Source organism: Rhinoraja longicauda, chromosome 4 (genome assembly GCF_053455715.1).
Source record: "Rhinoraja longicauda isolate Sanriku21f chromosome 4, sRhiLon1.1, whole genome shotgun sequence".
In the NCBI taxonomy this organism is placed as follows: domain Eukaryota; kingdom Metazoa; phylum Chordata; class Chondrichthyes; order Rajiformes; family Arhynchobatidae; genus Rhinoraja; species Rhinoraja longicauda.
Window position 1 is genome coordinate 23,465,931 of NC_135956.1, and position 19,164 is coordinate 23,485,094.

Genomic DNA, 19,164 nt, shown 5'->3' on the forward strand with positions numbered 1-19,164 from the left:
ACTCTGTAAAGAAGCCAACAAAATAATCACACTCCTCTATCACGTGTCCCTTTAAGTTTATTCGCTAAGTACTTGCACTTTCAAGAATATTGTTTTTTTAGGCCACAGCCAATGAAAATATTTGTTTTCACTGTTAATGACACAGATTTTAATATTTCTAATGGGATTCCTTTTAAATATTGTTCTAACAAAACTAATTTTAGTTATCCTTCATAAACTAAGCTCATGATTTGATTCTAACATTGGTCTATCCAATGATTGGTTTGACTGTTAGCATTACTGCTTTTCTTTTGTGTTCTTTATCCCCATTTATAAATCGAGGATTCCAAAAGCTCCCTTTCATTTGTTTTACTAATTTGTTCTCCCACTTTTATATATCTGTATATTGGAAACTCCAATTACTTCTGAACCTCCATTCCTTTCAAGATTAATCTCTAAATGTATTATCTGTCACATTGTAAGTTCTCACAACAACTGGAACAGATTGAAAGTTATTTCTGGAGGGAGAGGAGACATGAAGCAGGAGGTTATTACCCTTGACATATGGACACTCAGTTAAATAAAGAGAAGGGAATGAGGAGATGGGTGGACGGCAGGGAGTGTCTGCCATCTATCCCACCTCAAAAGAGCTGATTATTCAGCCATTTACCTTGAGGAGCTAACTATTCCTGATTCCGTTTTCAGAATGTCTCAAACACAGCCTAGTCCATCATGCAGACCGTCATAGGAAATATACCAACCTGGAGTGCAGGAATATACGTTTTGACATCAAGTTCAATTATTTCATGAGGTAGAGAGAGCACAAAGGTCAGACAGGAAGCCAGTAACTCATCCTTGTACTGTTTCATTCGTGTTGCCACCTAGAATGAATAACATGAAATTGTGAGTCTTGGATTTTTTTTTTAGATTTAGAGATACAGCGCAGAAACAGGCCCACCGGGTCTGCGCTGCCCAGCGATCCCCGCACACTAACACTATCCTACACCCACTAGGGACAATTTTTACATTTGCCCAGCCAATTAACCTACATACCTGTACGTCTTTGGAGTGTGGGAGGAAACCGAAGATCTCGGAGAAAACCCACACAGGGAGAACGTACAAACTCGTACAGACGGCGTCCGTAGTCAGGATCGAATCGGAGTCTCCGGCGCTGCATTCGCTGTAAGGCAGCAACTCTACCGCTGCGCCACCGTGCCGTCCAAGTCTTAATGATTGTACATAAAACCCTTTCTAGCTTTTAATCAAGTTGAAGATCTCCATATTAAGAATTAAGGATCACACTGCATTCTAAAGTATTTATATTAACCTGATTTCCAGCATTTGCAATTTTTAGCTTTCCATTAATTGTTTTTCTTCAAATAATTATATGTGAGCAGTATTTTTAACAGACATTTATTGTTTTCAGATGATTATATTTTCTTTGATTTATATTTCAGATGATTATATTTTCTTTGAAATTTTCAATTAAACAAAATATTCATTTCATTTTTAATTGCCTTTGAAGTGTCATAAAAATCTTGAAAGATGTCAAAGCTGGGGTTTGACATGGTCATCTGTCAAGGAATTTTACAGTAGTCTCACAAGCAAGTCTTTTTCAGGCTCACTTATCTGTCCCAAATACATCAAGGCATTGTTGATTAGATCCAGAGGCATCTATCCACAATTTATTCTTTAAGGCTCTGTACTTGGCAGCATCACTGTTAACCTCAATGGCGAGCCACACAAAGTGAAATCTGGGGCATGTTTTAGTACCTTTCCAGCTAATCTTTATTCAAGAATGTAAAACATGGCATGAAGTGGCTGGGACTAACCAGGATCTCAGAAAGACAAGATGTTAGGTCCATCAGTTAACAATTATAATTCAACCCTTTTTAAAAAAGTTAATTGAAGGAATGAAGTTTGTGCTTCTGCACAAAACAGAGTTGTAAGGGATAAATGACTGAACCATTGCACAATTTAACAACTACTGCAGCAAAAGAATGGTTCTTGAGACCCATAAATGAGGTCAACATTTTACTTAACAGATGGCTTAATATAAAAATAATCAACTCTTCGCTCAAAATTAATAGAAAAGATATGCATTTGCAATGCCTTAGAGGACTCCATTAAGCTATCTGAAATCAGTGCACAGATAACGAAATAAAGCTACCATTTTACTATTAAAACATAGCAGTTATAATGTTTCATGGCAATTTTCTACAAGCAAAAATGTGAAAATAATCAAATAGTCTGTTGGGATAATTTCTCTGCCCTTCTTCATTACTGTGCTTATTCAAGAGTGGCAGTATCAAGTCAAGTCAAATTTATTTGTCACATACACATACTCGATGTGCAGTGAAATGAAAGTGGCAATGCCTGCGGGTTGTGCACAAAAATAATTACAGTTACAGCATATAAATAAAGTTAATAAGTTACTAAACATAGCACAAAAAGTGTCGACAAAAATTTAGTCTCTGGGGTTATCAAAGTTGACAGTCCTGATGGCCTGTGGGAAGAAGCTCCGTCTCATCCTCTCCGTTTTCACAGCGTGACAGCGGAGGCAGTTAGTAGAGCTGCTGCATCATATCTTCAGTCACCCAGGATCTTATCCACCCTCAAGTAATGTCAACATGAAATTTGAAATTAAGACAATGCGATTTCCCCCAGATGCTCTGGCTTCCTTGGATATTCATTCCTTGGCCACTGTAAATTGGCCGTGGCATGCAGGCAAGTGGTAAAATGTGTGGGATATTGACAGGAATATGGGGAGAACTGGCTGCAGAGAAAATTACTGGGAAATAGGATTGCTCTGTGACCGAACATAGACTCTATGAGATGGTTTGTAGGAAGGAACTGCAGATGCTGGTTTACCGAAGATAGGCACAAAATTCTGGAGTAACTCAGTGGGATAGGCAGCATCTCTGGAGAAGATAATAGGTGACCATTCCAAGTCTGAAGAAGGGTCTTGACCCAACACGTCACCTACTTCAGCAATTTGTGTCTATACTCTATGAGATGAAATAGACTCCTTCACTGTTGTAAGGAATATGGAAATATGAATGCTTTAGGGTCATGCAATCAGATAAACTGTCAGTTAATTATTTCAAATGCCAGATGCCATTTCTGATTGTGAAGTATAGCATTGTCCTACATCTTGCACTAATCATCTTGCTCACATTTGTACACTAATGTTTGGCATGGGACTTAACTGATCATTTGACAATTTTAAAAACTAACTCTCACATTGTTAATTTTTTGAAAAAAAACAGCATTTCCCATTAGAGCAAAAAAATCTAAATTATCAGTAGTAAATTGCATACAACTGTGCAAAGGAATGTAACTTTTCCTGCAATAAAGGATATTCAAAAACTTGTTCTCATAGCACTTACCTCCTTTCCAAATTTCCCAAATAAAGCAAAGCAGGCGAACCTTTCTGTGTTCTTGAGGCACTGCTTTTGAGATTTTATGCTCATACCCTGGCAAAACACAATTTTTGACTGGATCAGAAATTCAGTCAAGACCAAACAAACAAAGGAAGCAGGCTCATTCGTCACCTTGCTCACATTCAGAGGACATTTGACCCCCAGGGACAGAATATGGGGCAAGAAGTAGCTGATCAACAATGTCAAAAGTTCCTAAGGCAAAGAAACAGCTGTTTGCACCATTCACCAGGCTAGGTGCTTGGACCTCCGTTGCCTATCAATAGGCAAACTTATGGTAATGGAAGTCTATTTTCAAAATTTGCACACACCAACATGGTACTTAGTTAATACAAAGAAGGAATGACAAAGTACCAGAAGCGTAAAGAGCCAAGAGTGTTTTATTGTCATATGTCCCGAAACAGAACAATTAAATTATTAGTTAGATAGAGCTCTAGGGGCTAGTGAAATCAAGGGATACGGGGAGAAAGCAGGCACAGGTTACTGATTGTGGATGATTAGCCATGATCACAATGAATGGCGGTGCTGGCTTGAAGGGCCAAATGGCCTCCTCCTGCACCTATTTTCTATGTTTCTATGCTACTTGCAACTGCACAAGAGATATTAGTAATTTACCAGATGGGACAGTTAAGTGGCAAATTAATTTCTGCAGATATAGATGTTAAGTGCTGGAGTAACTCAGCGGGACAGGCAGCATCTTTGGAGAGAAGGAATGGGTGACATTTCAGGTCGAGACCCTTCTTTAGACTGATATCAGGGGAGTGGGTGGGACAGAGATAGAAAGTAGTCGGAGATATTAAGACTGATGGGAGAACTGGGAAGGGGGAGGGGATGGAGAGAGAGGGAAAGCCAGAGTTATTTGAAGTTAGAGAAGTCAATGTTCATACCACTGGGGTGTAAGCTACCCAGGCGAAATATGAGGTGCTGTTCTACCAATTTGTGCTGGGTCTCACTCTGACAATAGAGGAGGCCCAGGACAGAAAGATCAGATTGGGAATGGGAGGGGGAATTAAATTGCTGAGCAACCAGGAGATCAGGTAGGTTTAGGCAGACTGAGTGGAGGTGTTCAGCGAAACGATCGCCGAGCCTGCGCTTGGTCTCGCCGATGTACAGGAGTTGACACCTGGAACAGCGGATACAGTAGATGAGGTTCGAGGAGGTGCAAGTGAACCTCTGCCTCACCTGGAAAGACTGTCGGAGTCCTTGGATTAAGTCGAGGGGGGTGGTAAAGGGACAGGTGTTGCATCTCCTGTGGTACCTGGGGAGGGGGTGGTTTGGGTGGGAAGGGACGAGTTGACCAGGGAATTGGGGAGGGAACAGTCTCTGAGGAATGCAGAAAGGGGTGGAGATGGGAAGATGTGGCCAGTAGTGGGATCCCGTTGGAGGTGGCGAAAATGTTGGAGGATTATATACTGTATGCTACGGCTGATGGGGAGGAAGGCGAGGACAAGGGGGACTCTGTCCTTGTACACAAAATGCTGGAGTAACTCAGCGGGACAGGCAGCATCTCCGGAGAGAAGGAATGGGTCACGTTGTGGGTCGAGACCCTTCTTCAGACTGATGTCAGGAGAGTGGGTGGGACAGAGATAGAATGTAGTTGGAGACAATAAGTGGTGGGAGAACTTGGTAGGGGGAGGGGATGCAGAGAGAGGGAAAGCAAGGGCCATTTGAAGTTAGAGAAGTTAATGTTCATACCGCTGGGGTAAATATTAGGTGTTAGGTGGTGTATATTGTTGGAACAATAAGGATGTCATAAATCTCTTCACTAATAATGATATTAATGGGGATAGGAGAACAAAGGGATCACAGTACAAATACACAAATAAACAGTACAAATCAATAAAGGTAGCAACCTATTCAACAAAACTGTTAAACACAAAGCCGTTAAAATAGCAAAGTTCTGGATTAATTTTCATGACAAAACTGAAAAGCGCAAAAGTTAAACTGGCATCAAGTAAGATTACACTCAGATAACAAAGCAAGTTCTGTTCTCTATATTACAGGAAGGGCAAAAATATAAATAATGAAAAAGATACAAATACAACCAAAAGAATATATTCAACAGGAAAAGCTGAACAGTCTGGCTATTTTCTCAAGGAATGACCTGACTGGGGTGTTTAAACTATTACACATTTTTACAGGATAGAGTTGGAGAAAATAATTTCGACCCTGGGTAGTCCAGGACTTGAGAACTTAACATAGATAACAGATTCTAATTCGAATTCAAGAAAAATACTTTAATCCAGGAGCACAGACTTAAACTTACATAAACTACATAAATGTAATGTTATAGAAGTTAACAAAACAAGGTTATGTTTCAGAAACACTGGAGCTAAAGAGCTGTCTAGAGCAATATCTGGCACCCGGGTGCTTATAAAACTTTCTTAGTTTTCATGTGCCTTCAAAGATCCAAACAGAAAACTGATAGACCGATTACCAAAGTGCTCCCTATCCCGATCCAGCAACCCGGACTAAGCTAGTCATGGACCTTGCTTCTCAGATACAGGCAAGCATATTGTGCAAAATGGCAATAAAGGAAGAAGAAAATTAAAGGTATATAATTGAATCACCTGGAAATATTTGATTTTTTGGGCGATTTTCATTGAGATGGACAGAAGTTTGTAGAATCCACTAACGAGGGGAAATTGTATTGATCGCAGGATGAGCTCGTGTCCAAATCTGTACAACCAATGTTCAAAGTACTCTGTGTGCTTGTCCAATAACAACTCCCTGATTTAAAAGTTAAGATAATTTTGCTGAAGACAGTTTAAAAAATGTAACTTCAAACACTATAAGAAAATAATCTGTGCCAATAAAATTCCCCGAAGTTAGACACACAGACACAACGTACACACCTGTGCTATGAAGCCACAAGTCTAGGCTAAATATATCAAATATATTATTTAATACAGAATGTTTAAAATAATGTGGATAGTTAGTTAATATTAATGATGGATTTATTAGAGTGTGCCAAAAGTGTTAAGGTCAATATGAGCATGAAATATATATTATGCAATTAAATTCTATTGCTCCATTACAATTATGGTGTAGAGCTAGGCAAAGAATTACCTCTATACTCAGTCTCAATGGTTAAAATCGCACATAATTAGTTTTATTCTAATTCTGAGCTCAAACAAATTGCACACAATGGTCTCCATGCAGTTGCAGAAACAGATATTGTGCTCATAGTAGATTCGTTACCAGACTAATGGTGAATGTCTTTAAATTCAGAACCAGTTATTATGGGAGAATATTATTTTATGCATGATATTATTTGCTAGTATTTTATGCATGATATTATTTGCTAGTATTTTATACATTAGACATTGTTACGGCATTATTTTATACATTGTTGTTTAAGGTTTGTAACTGCTTAGGCATTAGGCGCCTGTCTGTAACTAATTAAGGCGCTCTAGACATTCCGTACCCTTGACACGTCTCTGTAACATAACACTCCTTTGTATAACACTCCTTTGCTTTAGCTTGTACCTTTGCTTTAGCCTTGATGATAAGGGTAGCAGAATGCGAAGGGATGCGGACATTCATCAATGAGTAGGATTTAATGGTGGCAAGAGAAGAGATAAGGAAAAACATAGGCCTTGGGGGATGGATGGATGTGAGGGATGAACTAGCAGGAAATAAGGGAGGCGAAATATGAAGGGATGTGAGCATTGAGATAAGGATATATTACTAAATGGGATTTAATGGTGGCGGGACAAACAGGTACTACAAAGCAATGAAGGACTGAAGAAAGGGAGTGTGGGAGAAAGGGAGTGTGGGTATGAGGTAATACAAAGGAGATAAGGTTTAGAATAACCCTATAAAAATAGGCTGCCCGGTGTACTAAGTGGGCAGTCAGATGGTTGACATCCTGATTGTTCCAGCCGTTGTTTGCAAATAAAGGCTTTTAACTTCTTGAAGAATTCCCCGTGTCATCTGCTTCATTTTGAACACCGGTAACCACGACAAAATTGGCGTAGTCGGCAGGATCGGAAAGAGGCCCGTTCGATAACGGACGACAAGCTAAAGGCGCTTCCAAGCCCGTCAGGGGCTCCCCGGTTCAACAGGTAAAGGGTAGCCACCCGCAAAATGTTAGGCGGTTTTCCGCTTTATTTGGACTAATGGCCTGTTGAAAACGGGGGACCACTGGTGGCACAGGAGCGCCCAGGCGGTCCAAGGGCCTCTCCGATCCAAAGAATCTGTCTAAACTATTCTAAAAAGAGACCCGGAGGATTGCTCAAGAAGGCTGCGCAGTGGGGTAAGTAGAAAGTAGATTTAGTTGAGTAAGAGTTTGTGACGTCACGAAGACCTCGTGGATACCGCCCTAAGAGGATAGGGGACTGAATAGACGAGGCGTCCTGTGGATACCGCTCTAGTTAGCTAGGGATCTCTGGTTGGCTAGGGGTCTGTACGGGCAGGATAAAGCGTCCTGTGGATACCGCTCTAGTTGGCTAGGGATCTCTGGTTAGCTAGGGGTCTGTACGGGCAGGATAAAGCGTCCTGTGGATACCGCTCTAGTTAGCTAGGGATCTCTGGTTGGCTAGGGGTCTGTACGGGCAGGATAAAGCGTCCTGTGGATACCGCTCTAGTTAACTAGGGATCACTCTGGTTGACTAGGGGTCTGAATAGACAAGGCGACCTGTGGATACCGCTCTAGTTGAACCGGGGATTACTCTGGTCGGCTAGGGGTCTGTACGGGCAGGATTAAAAAAATTTTTTTTTTAATTGGAATAATTGGATAACATAAAAAATAAAAATTGCAAAATATTAAAGGAATATAGTAGAACTGTAGAAAATAGAAATAGCGTAATAGGTACCATAGTGACTATAGAGACGGAACGGAGTGAAAACAAGGACTGCATTTAAACTGACTGACCAAGTGCACTAACATAACATAAGACGAGTACAATGAATAAAATAACTGCAGTTGAAATACTAAGTAAGAAATTCCCCGTATCCAAAGAGGATATTAAAAAACACTCTTGAGAAATGGGAAAAAAGAACGGGAAAATTAGTCACGAAATGGCCCAGGGAAGGCACCTTTGATATAAATATGTGTGACGAAATGGAAGTACTGATTAAGAACTATAAACCTAAGGATAAATCAGAAATCCGAGTAACAAAAAAGGAAAAAGAACTAGGCGTGCTTAAATTGTTTAGAATAGAAGGAGAAAGGCTGAGGAAAGCATACCAGGAAAAGAATACCACCCCAAACAAGGGTGAAAAACCCCCAAAACAGCATGAAAATCAGGAGCTTCAGGGGAAAAAATCAACTCTGTACCCCAGCCTAAGGGGCCCTGGGTATCCCCCTCCCTATTCCAGCCAGGACGGAATAAAGCAGTGCCCGTTGGTGAAAGGGATAGTGGAGATAGAGGGAGAAGTCGAAGTTTGGAAGAATGGGCAAGACATAAAGGAATATAGACAGAGAAGGGGGCAGCGAGAAAAGGAAAGGATGAAGCAAGAAGCACGGGAACTAGAAGCAGACATTAAAAGGTTGCAGGTCCTCAGGGATCTCAGGGACAGAAAGATTTGTGAGATCCGTCAGGCAGCAAATAAGGAGTATGAGGGAGACTGCAGCGCAGAAACACAGGCATGTAATCAGCAGGCATCAGAGAGAGGGCAAGACTGTGAGAATTAAGCAGAATTAGAAAGTGATGGGGAAAGAACAAGGGAGTGTAGAAGGGAAATAGAGGCATCCATAAAGCGCTTAGAGATAGAGATATGGAAAAATATATGGAAAGAAAAAGAAAGGAAAGCCAGGGGTATGCCCAGGAAGGAATGAGGTGGGAAAGCATACAGGTAGAACTACAACAAGAGATGGCAAACGAGAGACAGGAGCTGAAGGGTGGAATGATGCCGTTACTTATGAAAAAGGCAGGACAAACTCAGTATATTCCTTGGGCGACCCGAGACCTAGAAGGGCTGAAAAACACCTTGCCCAGCATATATAACGGGGCAGGAAAATGGATTAGGGCATTTGAGGAGACGACTACAGGGCAATTGTTGGCTATGGGAGATTTGAAGGCACTACTGGTGAAGGTAATAGGAACCACGAAGTTAACAGAACTATGTGAAATGGCTGGGATAAAAAACGCAGCAAATAACCCGATGATTGATGGCACGTCATTTGATCGAGTCAGGCAGAGGGTTTGGCAGGCCCTCAGAGACTGTTACCCGCTCAAAGTGGATTTAAAGACGTTGAAAGGAGACCCGCTGGGGGACAAGGAGAACCCAGCGGCTTATCTGGAGGATCAACTGAAAAAGTGGAGACTTGAAACCGAACAAAACATAGATGGTAACGAGTTAATGACCGCTTTGTTTCGGACCGCTATAGTGGACGCAATGTCTCCTCGAGTTAAGTCCAGACTGGAGGAGGTAGTGGAATTGTCAACCATACCCCACTCCCAGTTCAGGGACCACCTGGTTCATGCAGTTGACAAATGTCGTACGGAGAGACAAAAAATGGTGAACCAACAAGAAGAGGTGCAGAGAAAGTTGATGCAAATGCAACTTGAAGAACTAAAAAAGAAAGAGCGTGAAAAAGGAAAGAAAATGCTGGCAGTAACAGCAGACCTGGCTGAAACAGCAGAAGTGAACGATACACTGATGCAGAGTGAGTCCTATGACAGAGCCAGGCAGAGGCCAGAGAATCCCATGCCAATAATAAATGTCTTTGGGGGAGCTTCTCCTCAAATGTCCTATCAGGGGCAAATCAGATTAGGGAATCAGCCCCGACAGGATTGGGGCCCTCAAGGGGGAGCACAAGGAAGGGGAAGATGAAGGCCAGTAGGCAGACAGGTAGTTGATAGAATATGTTGGGGATGCACCGGAGGCAGCGTACTTTTCAGTGATTGATCTCTGCTCAGCATTCTTTAGCGTGCCGTTAGCACGTGCTGTACCTGCTCAGCATTCTTTAGCGTGCCGTTAGTTTTTGTTTGCATTTACTTACAGGGGCATTCAATATACTTATACTAGGATGCCGCAGGGATTTAAACACTCGCCTCATGTTTTCGATCAGGTACTGAAGGCAGATTTGGAAGGTATATCCCTACATAGTACGTTAATACAGTATGTGGATGATTTGTTGGTCTGCTCTGAAAGTGAGGAGCAATGTGAGCAAGACACCCTGACTCTTTTAGAAAGGCTGGCAGACGGAGGCCATAAAGTGTCCAGGAAGAAGTTGCAGTTTTGTAAGCAACAGGTGGAATATTTAGGACGGTTGATCTCCAAGGGAGTAAAAGCTATAGCACCAGATCAAATTGAGGCAATAATTAAAGCTCCCAAGCCTCAGACAGTAAAGCAAATGATGACATTTTTGGGAATGTCTGGATATAGCTCAGACTGGATTGGAGAATATGCTGAAATTGTGATGCCATTGAGAAAAATACTGAAGGAAGCGGGACACACAAATTTGAGAAATGTTTTACAATGGAATGAGGAGGCAGAGACAGCTTTTAACACCATTAAGCGAGAGTTACAGTCAGCCCCAGCCCTGACCCTGCCAAATTATGAGAGAATCTTTCACTTGTACGTTTCAAACAGGCAGGAGGGCTACTGGGCTATCCTGTAACTATATATACACACCATAAAGTAGTAGAGCTGTTGGAGAAGGGGAAGTTTGTATTAACACCGGCTAGAATAATAGCATTTCAAATGCTGTTGACATTCCCAGACATTACAATACAAAGATGCACCACAAGTAACATAGCTGATTATGTTCCGCTTGACTATGAGGGGGAACCCCATGATTGTGTTGGGGAAACGATGTTTTTTCTAAATTAAGGATGGACTTACAATCAGAACCACTGAATGATGAGGACAAGAAAGTTTTGTTTGTGGATGGTTCATGCTATAGGGATTATGATGGCAATCATGCAGGATTTGCAGTAGTGCAGCAGGACCAATCAGGTTTTCAAACAATCAGATTAGAAGCTTGCCCACAACCTTGCTCAGCCCAGTTAGCAGAGATTAAGGCTTTAACAACAGCGTGTGAAATGATGGAGGGTGAGAAAGCTGACATTTACACAGATTCAACATATGCACATGGGGTCTGTCACCTGTTTGGGGCAGTATGGAAGCAGCGTGGCTTCAAGAAAAGCAATAGAGACCCTATACAGCATTTTCAGCAAATTTCAGATCTAATAAAGGCACTGACTAAACTAGCTATCGTTAAATGCCAGGCACATAAAAATGGAAATGACATGATCACAAAGGGCAATCATGCCGCAGACGAAGCAGCCAGAAAAGCATCTGGATGCCAATCAGCCATTATTGCCCCGCAGGTAAATTTGAACCTGCAACCCACACAGGATATAGTTACGATGCAAGGTAGGGCTACTTTAGCTGAACAAACAATGTGGAGACAGAGGGGAGCCAAACAGAATGCAGAGGGCCTGTGGAATACGGACAAAGGTTTACTGGTAGCACCTACACCTCTGCTAACCATTCTCATCTCAGAAGCGCATGGGCTAGACCACTGTGCAAGGGGGGAGGTGTTAAGGAAGATAAAGAGAGATGGATTTTGGTCACCCTATCTACAGGCTTCAGTAGATTACATTTTGTCACAATGTGAGATATGTGCTCAAAACAATGTTAGAAAGGGAATAGCAACACCTATAGGACATATACCTGTGCCCGAAGGACCATTTAGACACCTGGTTATTGACTATGTGGACATGTTGAAAAAAGTACGAGGGAAAAGGTATATGCTGGTAGTAATTGATAGATTTAGCAGATGGGTGGAGGCAGTACCATCTAAGGATTTAGGTGCAGGAACTGTAGTCAAGTTTCTGACTAAATGAGGTCATCCCACGATTCGGCATACCAACCGAAATCAGTTCCGACAATGGAGCGGCTTTTATTAAAAAAACAGTTAAGTTGGTGCTGCAAGCCCTGAGAGTGAAACAAAGATTTGGGTGTGTATACCACCCTCAATCTCAGGGCATGGTAGAAAGAGTTAATGGAACATTGAAGGCTAAATTGAACAAGATTTGCGCAACTACAAAGTTAAATTGGATTGATGCCCTGCCATTGGCATTAATGAGCTGTCGCATGCAAACTAATCGAATAACTCATTTAACACCACATGAGATGCTCACTGGCAGACCCATGCTGATGCCCAAATGGAGAGGTCCTTACAAGGGACCAAGTTTGGAGCAATTAGAGGTAGAACTTAAACAATACATGCAAGTTAACTATGATACACAAGTCTATTTACACACAGGAAAAGCAAAAGGAGCCAGAGGCGGACCAGGGAGAAGGACCTATTAAACCCGGAGATCAGGTCTATGTGCGAGCCTTTCGACGAAGGTGGAATGAGCCGAGAAGGGAAGGACCGTTCACAGTAACCAAGGCCTCACCGACTGCTGTTCAGGTAGAGGGCCGGCCCACGTGGTACCATCTCAATCATTGTACAAGGACTGTCCCACAGGCACAACCTGTGAATGACCTCGAGGTAAACGGGAAAGAGAACGAAAATACAGGAGAAGAGGTAAGCGAGCGTGAGAACGAAAACGCAGGGGAAGGATCAGGCATTGACCAGATCATAAAGGAAGTCTTTGGGGGCATTAGTGACTCTGAGGTTGTTAAAGATGAGGTTGTGGGCGTCTGTCCTCCTCGCGACAATGTGGACAGGGGCAACGGGGTGGGGGACAATAGTGCTTCTCCCGAATCAGACCGTGCCTCTCCCAAATCAGATCTGGGAGCCCTCGATTTCACAGCTTTGGACTGGGTGGAACCAGACTGGTCCTAATACTACCCTGTTAAGAGTTAGGGGAACAGAGGCGGGTTCGAAGGAACGTTGAGGATAGGGATGGCGATGACTCACATAACTTAGTCGCATGGCGCACAGCAACCACTAATGATTGGTATAAGTGGGCACAGTACACGGCACACACTATGCAACAATCACAATGTATCGTATGCGCCAAAGCCAAGGAACAAATACTGGCTATACCAGACCCTCACAATTATACGCATTGATCAAGATTAGACTCTTCAGAGGTTAAACAGAATGCAGGTTACGGGCACCAACTCTTTGGCTGGCTAGAAAAGATTCTAGGCGGATGGGGGTCGTGGTTGTTTAAAATCGGGGTGACTATCGGAATCACCCTGCTTATAATTGCTATTGTGCTGTGTTGTGTTTTTCCATGTATTAAATCTCTTCTAGTGAAAGCTACTGCGAATCAGCTGCCGTTGCTCCAGGATACGGGCAAATTTCACCTCCAAGAGAAACAGATCTCTCCGATAGAATACTATACTGATGAGCAATTTACTCTGGAAGATTACTAAGAACGTAGTTGTAAGGGAAGCTGGGTCTTTTTTCCTACCCTAGACATATGGGGGTAGGTTTTTGGCCGAGTGACCCAGGATGTTAGCATGTTGGAAGAAGAACACTGACAAACTGCACGTTCTTTATAAAATCCTAAGTTGGGGGGCTAATGGTTGAGAGTGGATTTATGATTTGAGTTAACAGCATGTGCGTTTTTTGGTTTTCTTTTTCTGTGAGACCGTGTAGGTCTCAAAGGGGGGAAATATGGGAGAATATTATTTTATGCATGATATTATTTGCTAGTATTTTATGCATGATATTATTTGCTAGTATTTTATACATTAGACATTGTTACGGCATTATTTTATACATTGTTGTTTAAGGTTTGTAACTGCTTAGGCATTAGGCGCCTGTCTGTAACTAATTAAGGCGCTCTAGACATTCCGTACCCTTGACACGTCTCTGTAACATAACACTCCTTTGTATAACACTCCTTTGCTTTAGCCTTGATGATAAGGGTAGCAGAATGCGAAGGGATGCGGACATTCATCAATGAGTAGGATTTAATGGTGGCAAGAGAAGAGATAAGGAAAAACATAGGCCTTGGGGGATGGATGGATGTGAGGGATGGACTAGCAGGAAATAAGGGAGGCGAAATATGAAGGGATGTGAGCATTGAGATAAGGATATATTACTAAATGGGATTTAATGGTGGCGGGACAAACAGGTACTACAAAGCAATGAAGGACTGAAGAAAGGGAGTGTGGGAGAAAGGGAGTGTGGGAGAAAGGGAGTGTGGGTATGAGGTAATACAAAGGAGATAAGGTTTAGAATAACCCTATAAAAATAGGCTGCCCGGTGTACTAAGTGGGCAGTCAGATGGTTGACATCCTGATTGTTCCAGCCGTTGTTTGCAAATAAAGGCTTTTAACTTCTTGAAGAATTCTCCGTGTCATCTGCTTCATTTTGAACACCGGTAACCACGACAAAATCAAGCAAAAGAACTACCGACTGATTTTAAATATATTTAAAATAGTCTGAAGAAGAGTCCTGACCGGAAAAGTCACCTATCCATGTTTTCCAAATATGCTGCCTTACCCGCTGAGTTACTCCAGCATTTTGTATCGTTAGACTTTAAACTTTAGAGATACAGCTGGGAAACAGGCCCTTCGGCCCAACGAGTCTGCGCCAACCAGCAATCACCCCGTACACCCTATGTCCTTTTGTGTCAACCAGCATCCTTGTTTCTACTTAAAAACTGGAGACTTCAAAACACTCACATACAATGGCAATCAAAGTCCACGGCTGTGAATAAAGATACTGCAGAGCAGAGATGCGGCAATATTTTTCATTCAAAATTAATTAAGATGGCCTCATTGAACTATTTCTGAGCAATTTGTACACTTACCCACAGAATTCAACCAAATTGATGAAGGCAGTAAAATCCTTTGGTTTAGTTGGCTGCATGTTGGCTGCTGGGTCAGACGTGGGAATGGCAATGCCGCTGTCGATGTCACCCGACCCCTGCAAACCAGAGAGCTTCAATCGTGACATAAACTTCACCATTTTAGTCAACAATTTCTGAATTAGATTCTGAAGCTAATCAATGAACAATTTCTTGTTATAGTTAACTGGTTAAGTATTCATTACATTAAAATTCAGTTTTAGGGATTTATATTTTTGAGGGTTTGTCTATGTACTTTCCCTATATTACTGCTAAATTAATGACACATCACGTTTTAGAAAGGGGTGTGAAGTTAACTTGAGGAACCAGTGTTGCAGGGCATTAACTCATTGCTGCTCAGTTGCAGTGTATTTATAAACAGCACAAAAAGTTATAGAAGTTCCTATCTAACCTGTCCAATGTTAACAGAATTGCTGGCTCCATGTAATTAAAGAAGATAGAGTGCTGGAGTAGCTCAGTGGGTCAGGCAGCATCTCAGGAGAACATGGATAGGTAATGTTTCAGGTCAGGACCCTTCAGACTCTGAGCCTGAAGGATCTGGATCCTTCTTCAGAGAGTCTGAAGAAGGACCCCGAAACGCTACCTATCCATGTTCTCCTGAGATGCTGCCTGAACCGCTGAGCTACTCCAGCACTCTGCGTCTTCTTCTGTAAACCAGCACCTGCAGATCCTTTTTTCTCCATGGAATTAGTTTAATTAACACTTGGACACCAATCTCTGGAAAGTTCAACATGTATGTGGTGCAGATGAATGAGCTGAGGTCTGCTAATTCTAAGCAGGCATCACTGTAAGCAGGTGTTCCTCTCTGTTATACAGTATATATGGTATTGGTGAACTTCTTCAATATGCACAGCGATCAACACAAATAAAGCTCCTCTTTGGACACAGAAATTAAAGAAATATGGCTACGGCTATTGATAATAGTTCTAAGGTGTCCAAATGTAAAATCAGATAACATGTCATAAGCAAACAGATAAGAGAGAAAAAAAAGTATAATACCACTTCTTCATTCGGGTTTTGCTTATCCACAGTCAGATCCAATTTGTCAATAATTTTGAGCATCGATTTAATGAACTCGTCATACAGCAGGCGATTTAATGACTTCAGAGGAGACTCAATTATCTGTAACGTCTCCTCAACCAATCCGGATACCTTAAATATATATAGAACATTACGTTTGTCACAACAGATTTAATCCCTTCAGCTTGCAGTGGATGACACATCACAATTTTAATCACAATTGTTTGAAGAAAAGTCATATTTCTAATTTCTTGAAAATTTAAGAAACAGCAGTTTTGCTGCAATTCTTCTTATTTGTTTCTACATGACCACCTGGAATTATCATACAGGATACCACCAGAAAGTTAATGAAAGACAGTAACAAAAGTATTACTGATATAAATGAAAGCAGGGAAGACTGGAATGAACCCGGAAGGCTAGCGACAACAAAAGATTGGATCACCAATCCAAACCCGGCTTCTGCCTACATCCCATCCAGGAGTGAGGAAGCTGTTGGCAGACCTCCCAACATTAGATTTTACAAATTCATAATTTTGTTGTCCAAAATTTAGAATTTTACACCAAAATTCATTATATATAACAGTATAACAGAACTTTATTGTCATTCGGTATAAATACCGAACGAAATTTCAGCAGTCACAAGACACAGCAAAAAAGAAAAGAACACAGGACACACGACCCCAACACAAACATCGATCACAGTGACTCCAAACACCCCCTCGCTGTGATGGAAGGCAACAAAACTTCCACTCTCTTCCCCCCGCACCCACGGACAGGCAGTAATGCAATATGGGGCGTAATGCAACTTTTCAGCAAAAAAAAGTATGCACGCCAAATGCGCATACATTCATGTGTGAAAAACGACTATTATTTCCAACAGTCTGTAGTTTTTGGACTACATGTACAATGTCAGGCCTATCATGAGTATATTCTATTGTTTATAGAAAGGTTATTTTACAACACATAGAAAACATTGTTTTGTTTTGTTTTTTCTAAATTATTTTGCTTTTTCCTTACACATCCCAATTCTCTCGGTATTGAATAAAAGAACAATGGTCATAAAATGTATGACTAAGTTATGAAGAGATTCATTTAAAACTGCACATACCTAATTTCATCGAAGACATACTTGTTCCAGTGGTCTTCAACAGCAAATCACAATGGTCCATGTCGTCCCCCCACTACCCTCCCCCTCCTTCCCCCCACCTCCACTCCCCCTCCCCCCTCCACTCCCCTCCCACTCCCTTTCTCCATCCCCCTATCCCCACTCCCCTCCCCCCGACCCCCACTCCCTCCACCCCAACCCCCCTCCATTCACCCACCTCATCCCCTCTCAAATGTATTTATTCACAAAATGATGGAGTAACTCAGCAGGTCAGGCAGCATCTCAGGACAGAAGGAATGGGTGACGTTTCGGGTCTAGACCCTTCTTCGGACCCTTCTTCTCGATCCGAAACGTCACCCATTCCTTCTCTCCTGAGATGCTGCCTGACCTGCTGAGTTACTCCAGCATTTTGCAAATAAATACATTCGATTTGTACCAGTATCTGCAGTTATTTTCCTACACTTCATCCCCTCTCAACATCAACGGGCCTCACGCTACGCAGCGAGGCCTGGCCCGGTGAGTTGCGAGGTGAGGCCGGGTGAGCCGCGGGGCGGAGCGAGCGGCGAGGCATGTGTTTTGCGGAAAAATGTGAGGCGAAATCGGAATGGCAGAAACGAAATAAGAAAGCGGAAACCTTCCGCCAAATTCGAAAGGGTTGGGAGATCTGTGTTGGGGCAACATGAAATTGGCTTTGAAGAATCTTCGGCTTTACAGACAGCTGAAGTTAGGGTTGAGGGTTTGGAAGAACAAAGTTCCGTCAAGACAATCTGCCAACTTTGACAGAAATGTAAAGGATACTAGTGGAATGCATTAATTGAAGACCTAACCAATACAATCCCCAGAACATAAAATTCCCAAAAAGGGAATTACTCTTGCTCACTGCAACCAAAAAGGTGGACATTTTAATACAAAGATTTAGCTCTTGAATAAATGTAAGTAAAAAATATTCTAAACATTTTTTTTATTGCCATTAACTATCCATTCTGTACCTCATCATCGTTGACTTCATCATGAAGTATTCTATTTTGAAAAACATCAGACAAAAAACATCACCTATCCATGTTCTCCAGAGACATTGTCTGACCCGCTGAGTTACTTTGTGGTCTTTTATTAGTAAATGTATACTTGACTTACCTTCATTTTCTCACAGTCCAGCAGGATTCTGAATAAGTCCAAATAATCTTTGTAAGATGGAACTCTCCATTTTCCTTTTGCTGCATTGCCACCATTGCTAACTGACAGCTGTGCATTTGACCCTTGTCCAAGCTTCTGAATTCCCTCCTAAAGAATTGATTGATTATATTAACACTGGTCAATACAATAAACTAACACATAATAAGGAAATATGCTCAATAAAGACGACACATAAAAGATAAACTGTAAGTCCAGGGCTTTCATAACAGAGTGGTCAGCAGATAAAATGAAATACAACTATTAGAGGATTAACTTGTCGAGGGGATGTTCCCAGTAGTGGGAGAGCTAAGGACCAACTAAGTGTGCAGCCACAGAATAAAGTGATGCATCTTTAGAATGAACGTGAGGAGGAATTTCTTTAGCCAGAGGGTGGTGATTCTGTGGAATTCATTGCCACAGATGGCTGTGGAGGCCAAGTCGTTGGATATTTTTAAAGCAGATTGATCGGTTCTTTATTGAATCTGAGGGGTAACTTTTTCTCACAAAGGATGGTGGGTGTATGGAACAAGCTGCCAGAGGAAGTAGTTGAGGCTGGGACTATCCCATTGTTTAAGAAACAATTAGACAGTTGCATGGTAGGACAGTTTGGAGGGATATGGACCAAGCGCAGGCAAGTGGGACTAGTGTAGCTGGGACTTTGTTGGCCGATGTGGGCAAGTTGGGCCGAAGGGCCTCTTTCCACACTGTATCA

The 19,164-nt window shown here is 41.9% G+C and overlaps 1 protein-coding gene across 1 annotated transcript in view; it reads right to left on the bottom strand.

Annotated features, from left to right (window-relative positions):
* The window catches only part of prkdc (protein kinase, DNA-activated, catalytic subunit), a 185,578-nt gene that overhangs the window by 141,673 nt on the left and 24,741 nt on the right, over positions 1–19,164 (bottom strand). The window contains exons 15-20 of the mRNA XM_078397370.1: positions 18,414–18,560; positions 16,154–16,306; positions 15,098–15,213; positions 5,990–6,149; positions 3,369–3,455; positions 741–860 (exon numbers count right to left, since the gene is read on the bottom strand). Of these exons, the coding sequence (XP_078253496.1) occupies positions 741–860; positions 3,369–3,455; positions 5,990–6,149; positions 15,098–15,213; positions 16,154–16,306; positions 18,414–18,560 (783 nt within the window). The remainder of the gene's footprint in view (positions 1–740; positions 861–3,368; positions 3,456–5,989; positions 6,150–15,097; positions 15,214–16,153; positions 16,307–18,413; positions 18,561–19,164) is intronic.